Source organism: Erpetoichthys calabaricus, chromosome 1 (assembly GCF_900747795.2).
Source record: "Erpetoichthys calabaricus chromosome 1, fErpCal1.3, whole genome shotgun sequence".
NCBI lineage: Eukaryota > Metazoa > Chordata > Cladistia > Polypteriformes > Polypteridae > Erpetoichthys > Erpetoichthys calabaricus.
This window is the reverse complement of record NC_041394.2, coordinates 155717100-155736932: the sequence shown is the minus strand read 5'-3', so window position 1 is coordinate 155736932 and position 19833 is coordinate 155717100. Positions and strand designations below refer to the sequence as shown.

Sequence of the window (19833 nt, the reverse complement as noted above, 5' to 3'; positions counted from 1 at the left end):
TATGGGGTGCTGTGTGTACATTAATGAGGAAAAAAATTAATTTAAATGATTTTAGCAAATGGCTGCAATATGACAGAGTGAAAAATTGAAGGGGGTCTGAATACTTTCCGTACCCACTGTACATGCACAGCCCACTCAGAGAAGACCAAGGAGAACCAGGACATACAGTACATGTCACACCGGCCTTCAAGTGTTTGAGAATTTCCATGGAGGGGTTTGAAGAAACTACAGAGGATAGGTGGGCCTTGAAGCCTATCTCAGCATGTTGCTGCCATGACTTTTATCATGACAAAAGGAGCAAAAATATATATAAATAAATAAAGGAGTATACACTAATAAAAAAAGTAGATTTCTTTAATAACATTACACAAAATTAAAAACAACTATATTCAACAAATCCAATACACCCGAGGGCATACAAATTTAAAAATATGAATCCAACAATAACACTGATAAAATAGCTTATTTATGTAAATTAAAAAAAAAAAAATTAAGAGGAAACTGCAAAGCTTCCAGTCTTTAAATTTCTATTAAGAGTATCAGGCAAAGTAATACGGCCAATGTAAGCAGACTACAAGGGTCTCATTGCTGTATTGTCATGATATTAAATGTCTGAACACAGAGCGATATTTTTTAAGAAAGGTTAAATAATAAATAAATGATATTTTGTTTTTCTTCAAAAGCAACCAAATACAATGAATAAAAATGTCTTATAAAGTAGGTTTTGAAAATATTGCTAAAAATTATGCTTACGACGGCTCAAGTTTTCTCTTCTTGAGATGGTGGGCATGTCTGTGAGGACTACCATATTGTGCTGTATAAAGGAAAGAAAAATAGATATTAATTTGGTCCTATACCTCAAATCTCCATTTTTTTTAACAGTTTACATTATTTGGGGAAGAAAGCATGAATAATGTTCCATGAAATTTCCTAATTTTTTAAACAAAAATGTACTAGTGACAAGTTTCAGATAATCTTATTATGCATCTCATCTAGGCAGAACATTTGCCAGGATTAATTTTCATGTATTGCCGGTGCTGCAATACAAATACTAGCCAAACAAAGGATCGTTTATTCAATACAAATAAAGATATTTCCTCATGTTAAGGAACCACATTCATATTCTATTCAAACTTAACCCAAACAGAATGTTTAAAGTATGATTCTTGTTTTTATATACTGTATGTTTAACTGAAGTGTGTATAAATATATATATATATATATATATATATATATATATATATATATATATATATATATATATATATATATATTTGACTATGCAGTTTAAAAGATGACAAACAGTACGATGCACCAAACATTTACAGGTTAGGAGTACCACCGAGCCTCTTCTGCGGTGAGCTAGTTTGGGCCTAGAATTGTTCCTGTACAATACAATTTTAAAGCAGAGGGAATTCACCCTACAATTAACACTGTTGAAACTTTTGAAAAATGTGTAAAATAACAAAACAAAAAATAAATGTTTTAAAGAACTGTCGAACATCTCGTCACGGAGAAGTTGAATTATTGTGCAACAGTGGGTAGGAAATTCCAGGGACAACATTAACATAATATTCAGCCAAGATGTTTTATTACATATTACACTTTGGTTTTGATATAAATTGTAAATTACAGTTGACTTGCACTGGAAGTCAAAATCAAATCTCTATGAACAAAACACTTGTCAGTCTATTACACCTAATAAGAAATATTGCTTGAGTCAACTTATCACTTTTTTCTCTTTAGAAACTATTAGTATGACAAGAGTCCCCACAGTAAAAATGCAAACACTCAAAGCGCACACCACACACTCACTGCTACAATACTTCATCAGCTCCTTTTGTGACAACTACTAAGACTTAGTCTGTTAATGTTTCAAATGCATATCCCTTTGACTGTAGTCGAGTGTGGGTTTAAAATAATACTCTATTCAGAAATTACTTTTTTTTTTTTTAACCCTATTACTTACCCCATGTTTTCAGTAATGGCTAATTTCATGCAAAACGTCTCTAATTTTTCTGGAAGTATCTAGCAATATTTTAGCTAAAACGTGTTTTTGACATGGTGGGCATATAACTGAATAACTGACATGCGGATTATGAGACAAAGGTAACTTGACTTTTTTTTTTTATAACCTTTTGATATTCCTTTAAGTAGTAATATTAATGTTTTGTATTTAACTATTATTTTATAATATTAATTAAAATATTCATTTGAATATCCCCTTAAAGTGAAGGCAAGTGTCATGTGGGCAGCGGGACCACATCATTTTAAAGGGCAAAGACTAGTGATTCAAACACGGACTTCACTTTGGTGAACTGGAGTGCCCATGGGTTGTAAGCCGTAGGCTGTTTGAATTTTGAAAATGATTGACTGACTGAATGGGTGGGGAACTGAGGACAATTTAATGCTTTTAATGCTAAAAACTATATCAAGGCCGGCCTGGCTTACATGTGTTTTTCCCCATTATAAACAAGAACTATAGAAGCACTACTTGTTCAAAAATTACAATAAATGTAAAGAGCAGATATCTGCATATTAACTCCTATTGCAAGGAAATGACTAAAATGCTAATCAGTCTTTTAGCTGAAATTCTACTTGTTTCCCCTTTGTTTTTTGGCCTTGTTTTACATTGCAGAGGATGTTGGTTTCTTTCAACGTTTTTTTTTTTTTTTTTTTTTTTTTAACATCTGCCTATATGTTGCTCTTTAAAACAAACTGAACAAATACTACAGCATATGGTAACAATGTTTCAAAAACAGTTTTGCAATAAATTGTAAGGTGCAGTGTTTTAAAAATAAGGAAGCCATTTTTTTTAACCTGAGTTTGGCTGATATTCAGGCTGCTGTCGAGTTTTCTGTTCATAGATAGGATGTCCACTTCCAGGTCTGATTGGTGGCCGCATGGATTGCTCTCTTTGTGGAGTTTTGCTTCTGGTCATCATACGGTGGGTGCTGAAAGGAGTTGTTGAAGCATTGTTCAGACTGAAGTTATCAATTCCATCCAGGGGCGAATCCCACATTTCAGGGTCATCTGTGAAGCAGAACGTGGAAAGCTAAGCAATGCATAAAGTTTAACATTAAATTCAAGTCAATTTGCAGGCAACGCATATAAAATATAACCACGTATGAGAAAATGAGAGAAAAATGAATGCAGTAATTGGATAAAAAAGAAAAAAAAATTAAAGGAGATGCTATGTTTATTTAGGTGGTACAAGTTAGTTGCAAAAACTGAGATCTTAATTCACATACCCTGAAAAACAAACTATGAAACAACTTAGAAATAATCTAGATTCTTTTTTTTTTTTTTTTAAAAGCAAAATTTTCTTAGAATCACCAAAAATAGCACATCAAGAAACTGCATGAGTTTAATAGCCTCTTTTTCTATACTTATTAGTGGTGTATCAGTACTAAAATTTTGACCTCTGTAGTGATATCAGCTTTCACACCTCAAAAAAATAATATAATAGAACTCCCATCTCAGGCAACTCCAGCCTATCTGGTGACCTGCAACATCAAGCACTTCCCTGATGTACCACATAAACATGCACTTTACCAACCACCACAGTTCTTCTTTTGAATTTTCCAGCATGTCAGATACCCCTGTGAAGTCTCCTGCTTGTCAAATGGGGTTAAGGGGCAAGTTTGGCGGTCCAATGGAGTATGCCTCCAATGCAATGAAGAGCAGACAAATGAGATACTGAGCACAAGGTCTTTAAAACCTTCTGTTTACTTCCAGTACACAAAGTACTATATTGCTGGTATTTTAATAAATTTGGTTATTCTGTACTTTTTCAGTACCTATATACCACACAGGTCTATTTCTTATGTGTGTGTTCTAATTCCAGGGCTACTAAATGCTACACAAGGGTACCAGGGATGTCAATTATAAATATAAGATGGCAGACACTGTCCTACAAGAAGCAACCTCTGAAAAAGATTTAGGAGTTGACAATGTTTTCATTGTTACAATTTGCAATTAAAAATGCAAATAAAATGTTAGATCATATTGTAAGGACTATCGAATATAAATCAAGTGATGTTATGCTTAAACTATATAATGTAATTGTGAAACCACATGTGGAGTATTATGTGCAATTCTGGTAACCATAGCACAAGAAAGTTATAGCAGCACTTGAAGCTGTGCAGAGAGAGAGCAACCAAATGCATCTCAGGACTTAAGGACACGTCCTACTCTGACAGACCCAGAGAATTAAACTCTCAAGCAGAGGAGACGACATGGGAACCTAATCCAGGTATTTAAAATTCTCAAAGCCATTGATAAAGCTGATCCAACAATAGTCTTTCAGTTTAAGGGTGGATCACATACTCAAGGAAACCAGAGGAAATTAAGGGGAAGTACATTTAGGACAGAATTGTGTGAATCTGGAACAAACTATTGAGACATGTGTTTGAAATTGAAACGCTGAGGACCTTTAAGAAGTAGCGTTTCTGATACAAAGAAAATAATTTAGACTTTTGTTTTGGTGTATTTGCATATAATGCAAAACACACCTACTGCAAATACCCATGTCTGTCTGCATGAATTGCTCAGCTTCCAGTTGACTAATTATGTTGAAATTTAGCTCACTTATTCTTCAAAGAAATTTGTCATGAAAGTTACATTTTCACTGAAATTTCATAAATAAAATGCATTGTACAATTTTTTAAAATGTCAACTTCTTGCATTGAAAAGGACAATTCTAAACTCGTCTGTGCAACATCAACTATGGATTCATCTGCAGTTTCAAATTTACCTGGAGAAAGGTAACTTCAACAAGTATATTTTGTGTATTTTCCTCTTTTACTTGTCCAACAGCTGCTCCTGACAGCAGTTATTGAAATGCAAGGGTAAGTGTATGCATGAACCTCTGGGACAGTAGCTCACTTCCCCTGCTGCTTGAGGTAACCATAAAAGCAGAGTAAAGAAAAACAAACAAAAATGCAAATATCACTTATCTAGAAATGAATGCAAGACTAAAGGAATTGTGGGTCATTCTCTGACCACAGAGTGAACAAATATCTACTTAGTATTTACAGTGTGTTATGCTAACACAGCCTCATAGCTGCATTGTTTTGTTTATTTTTTACATGGGCTTTAGCTAGAATAGTAATTCTACCATAGATATACAAGTGCTTAGTTTTTATCAGTCATTATGGCTCATGGTATTTACATAGAAATTCCTTCCATTCATATTTCATTTGTTCTGTCACTTCAAAGGTCTTGCTTATTTGTGATCACTTAGGGTTTATCCATAAATTTAACTGCCTCAATAAAAGGTACAAAAAATTAATAGCACCCTCAAATTAATGCTGAATATAGTCATAACTAGAAAAAAAGCTATAGAACAAGAATTCTAATGAAACTGGGCTTTTTTTCCCTTATTGTCATCATGACCATCACCAGAATAAACTGTGTAAAAACAAACGCATGGATACGCAATAAAAACTTGTCACAGATTAAATAAACAGCTCATAAAATACAAAAGGCTGAGTAGTTGGAAAAAAATACAAGCATTTAACCTGCTAGATATTCATCATCCAATTTCTTCTTAGGGGAATGACAAGGCGTACTGTGATGAACTCTGTTGTCTTCAGAGAAAGACAAAGCCATCATGGTTAAGAAAAAGAAAAAGGAAAAAAAACTTAAATGATTTAGAAAGTAATACTGGTATGCCACTGCAAATAAATGTTATATTTAGAGTTACTGGACATTTTATCTTTACAATACACAACATATAAACACCAAGCAATTAAAGAAACACATAAAATGCAATATCACAGTACAATTAAAGATAATAGAAATAAACAGTTTTGTGATCAATGTAAAATGGGTTAATGGATAGCTAAAGCAAAGGCTGAAAAAAAAGTATAAATAAGAATGACCATGGAACTCCTGATTTTACTCTATTCAGAATTTGTACTTTGTTTTTAAATTAAAATGAAAACCTGATTTTTATAGATGCCATTCATGGATGTATGGAAATACAAAGTACAGTGATGTTGTTGCTTTATGTCTTTGTGCAATAAATAATCATTATCTGAAGCTATCTCTCTATTATAAAAAAAAATATTCAGTCGTGTGAAAGATTTGAGCACACACTGATCCAGGGTCTCAGTGCATATAAAGTGTACAAGGACAATACGTTATAAATGAAACGTCGACGACTAAGCAAAGAAGAAAGCAGCATGGAGATGATCGCTTTGTCTGTGCTGAAATTCCAAACAGAGAAACCTATCCTGAATTATGGTACAAAGCCATTAAACATGTCTCACTGACCTCATTTAAAAGATTCAGCATATTGGTACACATAACAGTCCAAATATTGTTTTTACATAAGTTCTGAAATGAAAGTGAAACTAATGAAATAGCAACAATTCAAAGGAAAAAAAATCTTAAGTGTGTATCCGGAAAACCAAACATTGGGGTTGGCGAGCGAAGTGAGCAGGGGGCAAAGCCCCCTAGTACAATTAAAAAAGGAAATTTAACTAATACTTGACATTTAAATTGAGTTTAAACTTAAAAAAAAAATGTATAGTTGTCTATGACGATACAAGAAGAAAAAGACAGAGCCAAGATGTTTATGGTTCAAGTTTTAATTTACCATTCCATCTCCTGCTTTTTTTTTCTTTTTAATTAATTATAATTAATATTTTATTCTCTTTTCTTAACCTAACTACATTAGGTTAACAATATCACAACAGACAAAATACAGTGAGTTGTCTTTCTCAGCCATTATCTCCATATTTCACCATTCCCTCTCATGTGTAGTCATGGTGAGCTTGCTCTTGTACCATTATTTCAAAACAGATTTAAGACTATTAATATTAATCAACAGCAGAAAGCTATTGTTTCAGACAGATTTAGCATTTACTTTGATTAACAGGTTTACTATTGTACAAAATCATGCTGTAAAACTACTGTGAGCAGTAACCACGGGATCTGATTCATCACAATCGACTTCTCACAGTAGAGGTATACCAGTAGGTATAACATTTTGAATGGCATTGACTTATACTTTTTTTTTTTTTATTTAACACACTCCCAAGATGGTTCAAAGGCCAAAATTGTTGGTACTTGTAAACATAGTGCAGGCAAATTAAAATACAACAAAAGTACAGCATCTTTGGTAAATTACGCCCATTTCAACTGTTAAAAATTCTTGTACTAAGCGGCAAAATCTTCTGCAGACAGTAGTCTATGAATGAAAGAATTTCTAAAGCATTATTTACTACTATTTACAGCAAAATGGACCGCATTAACTAAATTTAGAGGTCTGTAGTCTAAACAGGGCTGAGATGCATCAAGTCTGACAATTCTTATGTGATACAATTGTAACCACGTGAAGAAAATGCATATCAAGAATTTAGATCAAAGGCACAAGTCTTTGCTGTTTGAGCAGTTAAGATGTACAGTAGCCACATTCCCTACTACTGGGCATCACTGGATCACCTTGGCTAAACCCATAATAAACTGCAATTAATTGCAGGATATGTTGTGATTTACTGGGACTAAAAATTTTAATTGTTTGATAGCCCTAGTTTGTAAATAAAATAAAAGTGCTAGCTTGAGGGGGTAGTATTCTACAAGGTGCACTTAAGAAATCAAGACTTACTGTAGCTGAGTAAGCCTCATTGTCCAGTCGAGGCTCAACCAGTTCCATGAACACAAAGCATTTTTTGTTAACTTAAGACAGTCTTTGGCAATCCACAATTATGCGTTCATTGCTGATATTTAAGCAGCCCTGAGAACCAATTGTTGAACTGAGTCCAAAATCTGTAGACTGAGTACATGTGAAACTGATGGTATGTATAGTATATTTATTATAAGGCAGCTTTGAAAGGTGCCTTAAGAGTTTTATTTAATTATCATTAAAAAATGTCACACAGCTGTGTTCTTTTTACCAGTTGATCAATAATACTTGATTTAAAAACATCACAAAAAAGATAATGCATCCACTACTAAGAAAGCGAAACAGGCATCAGTCTGCTGTGGATTGCCACAGTGTCCAAGTACATTATAGTTCTGAACGTGTGCATTGCTTAATCATATGTCAATAAATGTTATTCAATTTTAAAAAATGTTTTAATTGTCCAGTTTGACTGTAAGCTAGTAATATTAAGAGCAGCTGGCTGCAGTTGAAAATTATATACAAGAGTGTACATCAGATTGTACTTTACTAGAATATAAGGTATGTACCTTATACATACATGTATACATTATGCATTCAGCACCCAGAACAAAAAGCTGCAGCTTCTGCTACTGGTGTAATACCTTGATGTCCCTCGTGCAAAGGAGATTGCTCTCATTGGACTGCACAATACAACTGGTCATACACGTCAGTGTATTTACATGTGCATTGATGCTACAGAAAAAATTGTATTTTACATATTCTGTCCCCAATGAGCTTAGGTGGTGCAGTTCTTCACTCATGAGTACAGTCTATTGCACCTATGATGTTAGGGAAGCCTCAACAACATTACCTTGTGTCACTGGTTTAACTGCTTGCAACATTTATGACACCACTGCAAGCTAGTCCACCATTTTACTTCTTGAAATCTCATGGAACAGTTTTGTGGCCCCCTTTTTGAAATGCAACAACTAAGTCCTCATATTTTCATACAGCCATTAGACCCAGTTTGTAAACCCAGAACAGCTTGCCTTTTTCCATCAGCTTCATTAACTTAAACACAAATCAATATTGCTTCTTGTATGTTTCTCTTATTGCACTTTCAAAACGTCTGCCAATTCTTATAACATCTGCAAAGTGTGCACAATTATGACAAAAGCAATAACGGACAATTACTAAATTGATATGTTTGCAATTATTAATTTCAATTAACACTACACTGAAATATGTACTTTCAACTGTGTATGTGTATTCTTTACACATACAGTACAGTAGAACTTTCATTTTTGCAGGGAACCAGTTAAAATGAAAGTGAAACTGATAAACACTGATTTGTTGAAACATTAAATATGTTGTTTATTGTAAAAAAAATAAAATTAAAAATACAGTAAATCAAATACAAATAATGAAGAAATAAAAAACAATTACAACACAATTTAAAAAAAAAAAAACTTCTAAAAAAACCATCACCACTCTTTAAATGTGGAAAAATGTTAAACATGGGAATGTTAATATGGGGTTCTGTTTTTACTAAGAAAACAAAAGCTGCATGTACGTGTAAAAACTAAAATACATAATCTTAAATCACTGTCATGTATTTAAGAAGGTTAACGTAAAACACAACTTGATACTCCTATTATACAGGCATGCAGACTTTAAAATTAAATGTACAGTATTTGTAGACGACATTAAAATATAGCCAGTTCAAAAAGTGTTTACATATTAACAGACTGTTATGTGTTGCTGTCAGCGTTATCTTTTGATGGCTTCTTCCATTTTAAGTTGGTTTCGGTAGCCTTCTGTTTCAGCATTAACAAGGAATTAATGGTTATTGGTGTTACTGACCTAACGTTACTGAAACTTTGTGCCGATAGCTTAGATTTGAAGCACTCTCTATATGAACTGTGTGGTTCAGTTTTATATGGCTGAATAAACATTTGCATGCACTGTAAGCTTTTTTGACCAACCTCATTTAGACTGAAAATAATTCCAAATTATGAACAACTTTCTTCATTTTGGCTTTAAAACTTATAAAAAGGTCAATACCTTTTAAAAATCAGGTGCCTCAGATTCACAAATGCATTTGCACTTAGTGAATGTGTGTGTGATTACAACACTCATTTGATGCATAGAGCAGTCTCAAACTATGAAACCTTGATTTTTTGACAGAGCAGGAGTACAAAATGAAATGCACTTTCCATGATTAGTATACTGCAACAGCTGTAATGATTACCGTGATTAAAATATTGTGGAGCCCTAGTATCTTATTCTAATACCTGCCAGTGTTGTACCACAAGGCGTTTCAGATTTTGAGTTGAATAGCTAGCAAGCCTATGGGATGTATTTGGAAATATTTCGGAAAGCTGAAAATGTGTAAAAACAAAAATATAATCTAATACAGAATATGTTCAAATGAGAAATACTTTCTCAGGCAATGAAGGTAATTCAGAAACTGCTACAGAAAAATAAAAAAAAACGTTATTTTTACAGTATCCGATTTTGTTTCATCCAAGATAAAGGAATGATAAGACAAACTTGGTTCTGAGTGAAGGAAAAGCAACAGCAGCTAATAGAAAATTACTGATACAATGGCTCATGTGGTAGCAAGGTGTGAATGAGAAGATGTGATGCCTGGGTTGCCTGCAGCTGGCATAATCTCCTTGAACCAAGAACATTGATAGTCATAAAACTGAGGATGGACTGGGCAATGAGAACACACACCACAAGAGATGGTGCAACAGTATTTTATAGTTTTATTCCAATAAATTGAACAGTAATCTTCAAAAATAAATAAATTATACTTAATAAAAGGTATACCACAGAGGTTAAAAAAATAAATAAATAAATAACCCAATAATAAAAAATTCAAATGGTTAAAAATCCAAGGCTAAAGCTGTGGGTGCTCAGCAGGAGTGACCCCTCCTTGGGAGTGTCATCTGCTCCCTCCAAACAGGGCCACTGCCCGACTGCTTGACTCCTCACTACAGCACTGGCTCAGCATTGATCCTGCTGCTCTTTCATTCCCTTTAACCTCTGGACCTTTTTTGTGTCTCCTTTTCTTTCTCACTTAATCGCTCCGTCTATCATGCTCAGACTCCTCTTTATACATGGGTGCAGAGTTTTTTATATATATATATATATATATATATATATATATATATATATATATATATATATATATATATATTATAAAACAGACCCCAGAGCGCTAATGAGGAAATTGTCTGAACCATTTGGGTCTGCAACACCCCAAGGCCGCTCTACCTTGCTACAACTATGCCCCTACTAGCCTGAGCACACCACTTTTAATCTAAAGCCTACACACTGCTAGAGATCCCCGACATGCTTTGTCACAAGGAGTGATGATAATGCCCGACAATACCCAGGACAGCAAAGATTGATAATGTATGTTCTGTAGGCCTATTTATTTAAAAAATAAATAAAGTGCATATAACACATGCCATTTTTGAACTGAGAACTATATTTTTGTGGTCTGTTTAATAGCATTTGTTTCTAAGTATATCTGACAATGCATGCAACACTTTAGATTTGTGTCCAAAATTTTTTATTTTTAGTGTTTGGCAGTGTTCTTGTGGCGCTATTCCAGAGAAGATTGTGAGTATGCTGAACTTTATATATAAGCAGATTCCTTTCCTTGTGTAAAAGCAGACCACACTCTGACTGCATAATAACTATAAACTACCCAGGTCTGGCAGCATGCCTCTTTCAGTTGTGCATTTGACAGTCTTTAAAAATCATTGTTTTTCTAGTTTTCCCTCAAAATTTAATCAGTTGAAATTCAATGAATGACCTAAAATGGTGAAAAGGTAAGCAGTAAACTGCCAGAGGTTTAAATTTGAAGTGTAGATTTGTAAAAACTAAAAAAGGAGATATCAGAATATTACAAATGGGCCTTCTTCAGAGAATAACTAATAGGTTACAACCTACAAATGTTCTGCTTCAATTAAATTAAGTTTTGCAAATTGAAGCATACAATTTGCACAGGTGCCCCAGCTTTTGTTGATTGCTTAAAAACCTGTCTGTCTGTCTCAAAGCAGAGTTGCAACAGACTGTTACTGCACTCTCTGAAGTACTTCTTGGACAATATTCCAGTGGTAATGGCAAGAAAAATGTAATTAAATTAAATGAGACAGTCCATCATTACCTTTAGAAGCGTAGGCCTTTCATTTAGAGAAATTGCAAAAAAAAAAAAAAAAATCAAAGTGTCGGTGAGAATGGTGTCCTACACAGTCCAAAGGCAACTGGAAACTGGAAGAAACTGATAGGAAGAGAGCTGGCAGACCCACAATGACAACCCAATCAAAAGACAAGTTGGAAGGTCACCAGCTTGCGTGATAGGCACCTCACAGCACAACACCTTAACAATGGTTGAAAAAAGCAAGTCTTAGTTTCTGTTATGAAGAGGAGACTTGGTCCAATCTGCAGTAGTCCACAGCCTGGACTTTAAGGCCTCATTTTGTCCTTTAAGGAATGCCCTTCTTACTGCCACTCGCACTGAAATGGGGAAAAAAAAAAATTCAGGCGTACTTTTTGGTGGCAATGGCCAACAGGTCCAGTGATGGATTAAAGAGAGGAGAGACATTAACTTTCCCTGGACACCTTCTATAGTGGAAAATAATGGAGACAACCATTAACTTAACTGTACTGCTGAGGTGGTTGAATAAATTATATTAAGCACACATTTAATTCACACACACTGCAGTAACCCATTCTATCTAGAACCTGCCACAGGAATGGTCAGTTCAAAAGATCATATGCCTTTTCAGCTTTGAGTTGAACAAGTACTCCTGAGAGGGATGATGTAGGGGGTGCATCAATAACATGCAGCAACCTGTAATTGTTAGTAGAATCTAACTTGAACCAGCTTATGGATTACTTATCGGAGATGACAAACTAGGACTTCAGAAGTATGTTTAGTGTTCGACTTTACTAGAGACAACATTTTGAAAACAATGAATGAAATCTTTGCCATGTTTCAATGGAAGTGTGATGACACAGTATAAACTCTAGGGTTTAGACGGTGTGAGGAATTAAGAGCTGTTGAGATCAGAGTTCTTCTCTCATATTTGTAGAATCCTGTGCCTCCTGTAGTTCTTCAATAGAATCTATGCATCATTCTTTGAAGGAAAATAAAGGCAATTCAAGGCATATGAACTGAATGCGGGCGGCACGGTGGCGCAGTGGGTACCGCTGTTGCCTCGCAGTTGGGAGACCTGGGGACCTGGGTTCGCTTCCCGGGTCCTCCCTGCGTGGAGTTTGCATGTTCTCCCCATGTCTGCGTGGGTTTCCTCCGGGCGCTCCGGTTTCCTCCCACAGTCCAAAGACACGCAGATTAGGTGGATTGGCGATTCTAAATTGGCCCTAGTGTGTGCTTGGTGTGTGTGTGTGTTTGTGTGTGTCCTGCGGTGGGTTGGCACCCTGCCCAGGATTGGTTCCCTACCTTGTGCCCTGTGTTGGCTGGGATTGGCTCCGGCAGACCCCCATAACCCTGTGTTCGGATTCAGCGGGTTGGAAAATGGATGGATGGATGAACTGAATGAACTGGGCAACACGCAGGCATAATAAAAAAAAAAAGCTTTTTGTTTATGCCCTTGGAATAACTGGTTATTACCTCTAAATACATTTTTATTGTGAAGATGGTAGAAAACTATTCTGACAAAGGCTAAGAAGCAAGCGATTACAAACACATGGACACAGAGACATAAGAATGGGTTAGGAGTTTGGGGCGATCTTGTGAAATTCTGCATGTTGTAAAAGATGTGCACTTAATTCAGCTCTAATTCCTATACAATACAACAGTGATTAAGACCTTTCTGGTGCAGACAGTTGAGATCTGGGTTCAGGTATCTTGTTATTTTTAGGAGTGGTTCAGATTGCAAGCAAATAAGACTAAGTGTCTAGGGCAGTACTTCATGTCTCACAAATTTTCTTCTAGACTTTAAAAAAATAAAAATTCCATGTGTGTTTTATAACACTCAAGCTGTTCATAGTCTTTAAAAGTAACTGCTGCGAAGTAGAATGGAGAAAAAACAAGCTTACTGTAGATTTAAACTACACACTGAGCCAAAGACAATCTTACCTTTCCAGAATTGCAACTTACAATGCAAGATATCCACAAACGTATTTTCAAGCATCAGTCTTCTAGTAATATCAGCTGTATCCTCCAATTGAATCAGGCATGCACAGGTGGACAATTATGAAAATTGGTTTCTGCAGAGAACTGATCATAAACAGTGTGATCAAGTGTAGTGCTGACATCAGGAGATGTAGCAGAGAACCCTTCTGTACATTCACTTTAATTAAATAATGTTGAACTTTGTAGAATAATTATTCCTATTAAAGTATCTACAGGAATCCTTGAGCCCAAGCTAATATTACTTTTAAAGTCTGAGTGATTATTTGAGAGTGTGGTAGATACTTTAAACTCATCAACAAAATTCTACATTTTTTTAATTTTAATTTGCATTGAAAACTGTGGTTGTTAAATCTGTACTTATGAAAACTGATCCTGACTGTTCAGTTTTACAAAATTTTACACATTTTTAAATTACAGTACCTTTTTGAAAAAAGAAAATTATACAAAAAGTTTTTTTTAAATAGTTAATAAAAATTTTATTATAGAAAAGTACCATTCTGGTTTTAAGTAGTAAACATAGCAATGAAATTGCACTAATGTAGTACATTACTTAATGTGAATATAAATTGTGTGTCTAGAGTTATCTTTTAAAAATGAGTATAGCATCACAAACCATAAATCAAGGTATTCTTTGTCACTGGCTTAAACAGTAGGTTAGCCTCTGGCCCTGCCGTAATCTGGGCTTCAATTAATTATGACTAGAAGAAAATTCTTTAGATAAATGCATGTTAGAGTATGAAGTGCAGTAAGCACCAGTCTTTGGTCCATAACTATTCATATTAAATAAGCTACAAACACATCAGAAAGAGACACCTAAGTGAATTTCCAAAGCTATTCAGATGACACAGTTACACTGTAAATGTTAGTTGGAGGCACGATGTATGATTGAAAGTCTGTCTCGCAAGTTGTTGAAGGGTAATTCTCTTAAGCTTAACAAGGAAAACTATGGAAATTCTACTTATTAGAGAAGTAATAAACCAGGAATCTGATCGACAAAATTCAGTCATGTGGCTTTGCAGCTACACATACGCGAGACCCTAGAGTGCTCCATTGCTCTGGCCAGGTAAAAATGAATTTAAACAATAAGGGTGTAATAGAGTTAATAACTACTTCTGCTTTTTTCCCCTATAGAGTAGAGGAAAATATTACAAGCAACCTGAGACATCATCTCCACTGTACCACCCAAAGCCTGGTCCTTTCTGTTTCCTCTTTTAAGAGGGAGGACAACTGGAAGCTAGTGATCATTTTGGACACTGCTCCCAAAGAAAGTGGATCAATGGTCTCATTTTTGCAGCTCTGAAAAGCTCAAGTGTGCCTCAAGATCAATGATCCTTGTTTGTGTTATTTATTTTCATACAGACTGTATGGATTTCAACCCTTTATTAAAAGGGGTTACCAGGCAGGTGCCCCAGCATTTTTTACATTCTATCTACTGCATCTTCTCTTACAGCAGACAAAGTCACACCATGAATGTATATGTATTCAACATTACAGAGTAACTTTTAATACTTCTCTCACCCCTGCACTATTTGACTACAATCAATACTTTAGTTGCAAAGCTGGTGCTATTAAACTGGCTCCATGAGTCTCATGTTACGTACATTGGAGAAATAAACCTCAAACTTATACAGTCCATAGGAATAGGGTGGGGAAAGGAATCTATAAACATTTTTCAGGTAGGCAAGTTATTTAAAGAAAGGGTAACATACGTTATGAGGCAAGGAAGTTATATTCACGAATATTAATGCCAGACTGTTGCAACAGGTTGCATTGTTTAGCACCTGCAAGTAAGAATTACACTAATGTTTACAGTGAAAATAAGGACTCTACAAATGTATTATGTGAAGTTGATAATATAATGGCTGGCAAGGAAATTCAGTGGCTAATTTCCTCAGAGTTTTAAAGTTTCTTAAGAGTATAAATTCTCTTAAATGCTCTATAGCATCAGAAAAGAAGTTTGGACAAGAGTACCACAAGTGTGTACACTACATTACATCACAGGCATTTTAGCAAGTCATTTCAAAAATGTAGATTTTCCTAAAGCATACTATATAAAAAAATAGTTGTATTTAAATGTTATGAGAAATGATAAGTAATTGATATAATTAAGTAAAACAAAGCTGGGAAAGGTACCCATATACAAGACAAAATTTTAAGTCAATGTGCAGCAACAAAACAATAAGTAAGTTTGCTTTAAGAGAAACATTTTTAATTATCTACTGCTGTCTCAAAATTAATTCAGGCAGTATAATAAAGCCAACAAAACAAAATACAGACTTGTGTTTTGATTAGGATGATGCCCAACCTGAAATGTATGGTTGAAAATCTTAAGTTTTGTAAATGAGAAAAAAAATAGTCTATGTGAATGTGGCACATGAAAAAAAAAAACAAACACACACATGGAATGATGGAGATCTCGAAGACCACCTGGAGGAGTTCTGAGGAGAAACTGTCAGGTTTCTGACCTAAAATACAGTAACACTCACAGATGGGATATGAAGGCTGTTCTCCTCAAATTGCCTAATTGTGTTTGGAAATGGGTGGGCAAACGTAGTGCAACCAGAATGTGGAGAGAGAGAGAGAATACTGTTTGAATGGTGAACATGAAACTTCTGAATCCTTGTGATTCTTTATTTTGGTCAGTGAATGAGCCACCTCACATTGTAGTTAGCAACCCTCTTTAGTTCGGACCAAACAAAAGAAAGTGCTTTCTGTTAATTTGTTAATTTATTTTTCTTTTTTCTGTTTAACTTTTACATGATCACCACTCACCATGTATTTTGTGTAGTTATATATAAATACAATTTTTGCACAGGTGAAGAATACTACACCATTATACCAGCCCATGAAGTTATTTAGGCTAAGGGGAAAAATATATAAAATTAAGTATGTGCACTAATGCAATAAAACAAATGAAAAATAACTGGTCAATCAAAAAGAATGCAACTGATAGAACTCACTCAAAATTGTATGTCACTTTCCAACAAGAATGGATCTGCTAAATATGAGCTAACTTAGAAATGGGAGAGCTGATAGATTATTATTAGATAATTGCCATCACAGTTATGTCCTGTGGCATTCTGCCAAATACAGACTAATGTAGCTTAGATCATTACACATCAATTTTCAATACAATGATTTTTTTTAGAATAATTATTACAATAAGTAAAAAATGTTAAAGCCTAAGCAATTACTAAAGCATATGGAGGGTCAAATCACTGTCCATCTCTTACTTTGATTAAGTATTTTCTGCTCAGAAATGGGAACTGGTGCATCTGATAAAGGCTCTTGTTGTGGCGGTTGCTCCTCCTGAACTTTTTTTGCAGCCATCTGTTGTCTAAACTGTTGCTGTAGTTGCTGCTGCCTCATTTTTCTCTGCTGCTTAGGGTCGGTCTCCAAACTTGTGGCAAATGTTTGCTCAGATGACCTAAATACGCAAAAAAATAAAATGTCTGATAAGCCAATAAGTAATTAAGAGTTACCATTTCATGCATATGGTATGAATCCAAAGGATTAAATAAAAACCTTGGGGCCATGAATGTGATGCTGCCAATAAATTCAGAATGTAACTAACTACAGGGTTATGTAGTATTTTTGCTTATTTAAGTCTGATTGACTACTTTATGATTTAACAGTACAGCTACAAAATATTAAAATTGTGATATCAAACCATTTCCTACTGCTATTTGAATCAAGAACATTGACAATTGAGCAGTATTTAGGTTTAATTAGTGTATACAACCTTTTCTGATACTGTTTGAGGTGCTCTGACTGAGTGCACCTTATTCACTGCAATCAGTGTAGAAAGAACAACTTTGTGAGTGCATGAATTTCTAAATGAGTAATTTTAGGCAGATGCAGAATTTTTCAGAAAATGAAAAAATCTATTACTATGACAAATGTGAACAAGATCTTCTGTTATGTGGATCTTTTTCAGGTTTAAAATGACAATGACAGTCAAGAACACATGCCCTGCAAACAATGTTTTGCAATAGTCACAGACCCAAAAACATATTAAACCACCTGAGGTGTCATCACAAAATACAATAAGAGGAGGCTGTGAAACCTAGTAAGACAATCACAAATATTACGCTACAGCACTTTAGAAACCTCCACAAGGGACATATGCATCCCTGTATCTGTCAAGTTCTAACAGGTACAAACATTATAGGCATGATTACTTATCATTTGACAAAATATATAGCTCCCCTTAATACTGTGGTGAACTAGGGCTTACAATCAATGTCCTTGATAAATGCTCAACAATCCTGTCTCTCAGCTATTTTTCATAAGTATTAGGGTAGTTGAGCCAGTGCATTTTTTTTTTTTTTTTTGCAGCAAACCCTCTGCAGCATATACAGTATAAAGAGCAGCAAGTTGAGACTTGTTTTAGTACTTAGACAGCAGGAAGCAATTGGAACCGTTAAAAAAAGTGGAGTCATAAACTGAGAGAAAGGGTTCAGAGGAGTCGTTTCAAACCACCAAGGAATAGGAAGTGATACGAAGTACATCCTCCAGCATTACAGGATTGTGCAATCACACAAATAAATGCAAAAAATCAACTGATCATAGCATATTTTCTGAGTCTTTCCACATTTAATAAAATAGTTTTTCCAACACAAAACAGGCTATATGCTTTTCAGGAATTTGTGGTAGGTTTATTCCCAAGCATGAAAAGTTTAATTTTTAAGCAATGAATGAGAAGAAACACTGATACCAAACCAACAACCAGACAACACAATTAATAAAATGCAATACCAAGAGTTCAATATTTTGAAATGAGACAAAAAGAAGTGTTTCACATTTGTCACCTAATATTTCAGCAAAAGATCAAGCAAAACAATATTCTGGAATCCTGCATGAAAGAGCACAGAACACAAATAACAACTGAAAACCACCTCCAGTGTGCATGGTGTGTAAAATTGTCACAGAAAAAAATTATCTTGTCACCATGAATTTTAGTTGTTGCTGGTAAATCAGTCGAAAACACAAAAAGTTAAATAAAAAATGTGTGCAGGCCTACATAAATTTAGTACTTGTAGTTTTAAATTTTTTATTTTTTTTTTATTTTGTTATTCATTCCATTCAATCATGTCAAACTTAATAAATCATAATTCAACTACCCTTGTAGATTCAAATTTTTAATACATGACTTTCCCACATATTTGGTAAGCAATTCGTGCTAGTTTCAAAAACATCTAATGTCGGTTTTTAAAATTACTATTTCATAATTTTGCCTAATTTGTTACTTAGGAATTATTTTTTTTTCTATGTTTACTTTGAGATGGGCTGTTCAGGAAAGCAGGGTTCTTTTATAGAAAGCAGGAATAGTGTGAAATCTGGTTAAAGCAAGTTGGAGTTCACAGAAATTGGTCTAATTCCATTTCAGAAAACCTGGATTTAACCAAACCTGCATTCCTAGAACTGTTTATGCCACAATTACGTGATTTGAGAAGACAGACAGGGTTAATCTGGTTATCCTACTTTTTGGAATGAGCTTGGAATTTGTCTGTTCCAAATGGAAGGTTTGATTGAATGAATTCCAGCTCAGTTACTGTTGTAAACAATGCCCCGAAACTAACCTGCAAAGGAACAGAGCAAGCTTAACTTGAAGGATTAATGGTATGAGGTCATAATAATTAAGGCAAAGCTTGCAATCATAAGATCAACTGTTGTAAATGTCCTGATAGAAATGATGATCCCAGCTACAACATTTAGGATACAAAAAAAGCAGATGAAATTATGAGCAGACAACTGAAAGTAGCACAACTGCTTTGCCAAATTCTGCTTACAGAAGCATAATCAGACACCAATCAGACATTCTGGATTGCCCAGAGAAATGTCTGCATCAAGGTTACCATTTTACATCTAGGGCTTTAATGTATCTGAGCAACTGTCACATGTCATGTTCAGTGCAACATCTTTTATTATTTTTATTAATTTTAATTAAAAACAAATAACATTCCACACACTTAAACTGAAATTAACAAAACCAAAAGAAATACACAGGAGAGCCAGCCAACAAAGCAAATCTTTGAAGCAGCAA

General features: G+C 34.6%; 1 protein-coding gene across 3 annotated transcripts in view; it reads right to left on the bottom strand.

Annotated features, from left to right (window-relative positions):
* Positions 1-307: 307 nt before the first annotated feature.
* Positions 308-19833, bottom strand: part of rad52 (RAD52 homolog, DNA repair protein) — a 53623-nt gene continuing 34097 nt past the window's right edge. For 2 of the 3 annotated variants that reach the window (XM_028807794.2, XM_051920524.1), the window contains 4 exons: positions 17021-17214; positions 5523-5591; positions 2821-3033; positions 308-814 (listed from right to left, as the gene is read on the bottom strand). In XM_028807794.2, coding sequence (XP_028663627.1) covers positions 750-814; positions 2821-3033; positions 5523-5591; positions 17021-17214 — 541 coding nt within the window. In that variant the 3' untranslated portion in view covers positions 308-749. The remainder of the gene's footprint in view (positions 815-2820; positions 3034-5522; positions 5592-17020; positions 17215-19833) is intronic. The other variant, XM_028807803.2, reaches the window with a different exon arrangement.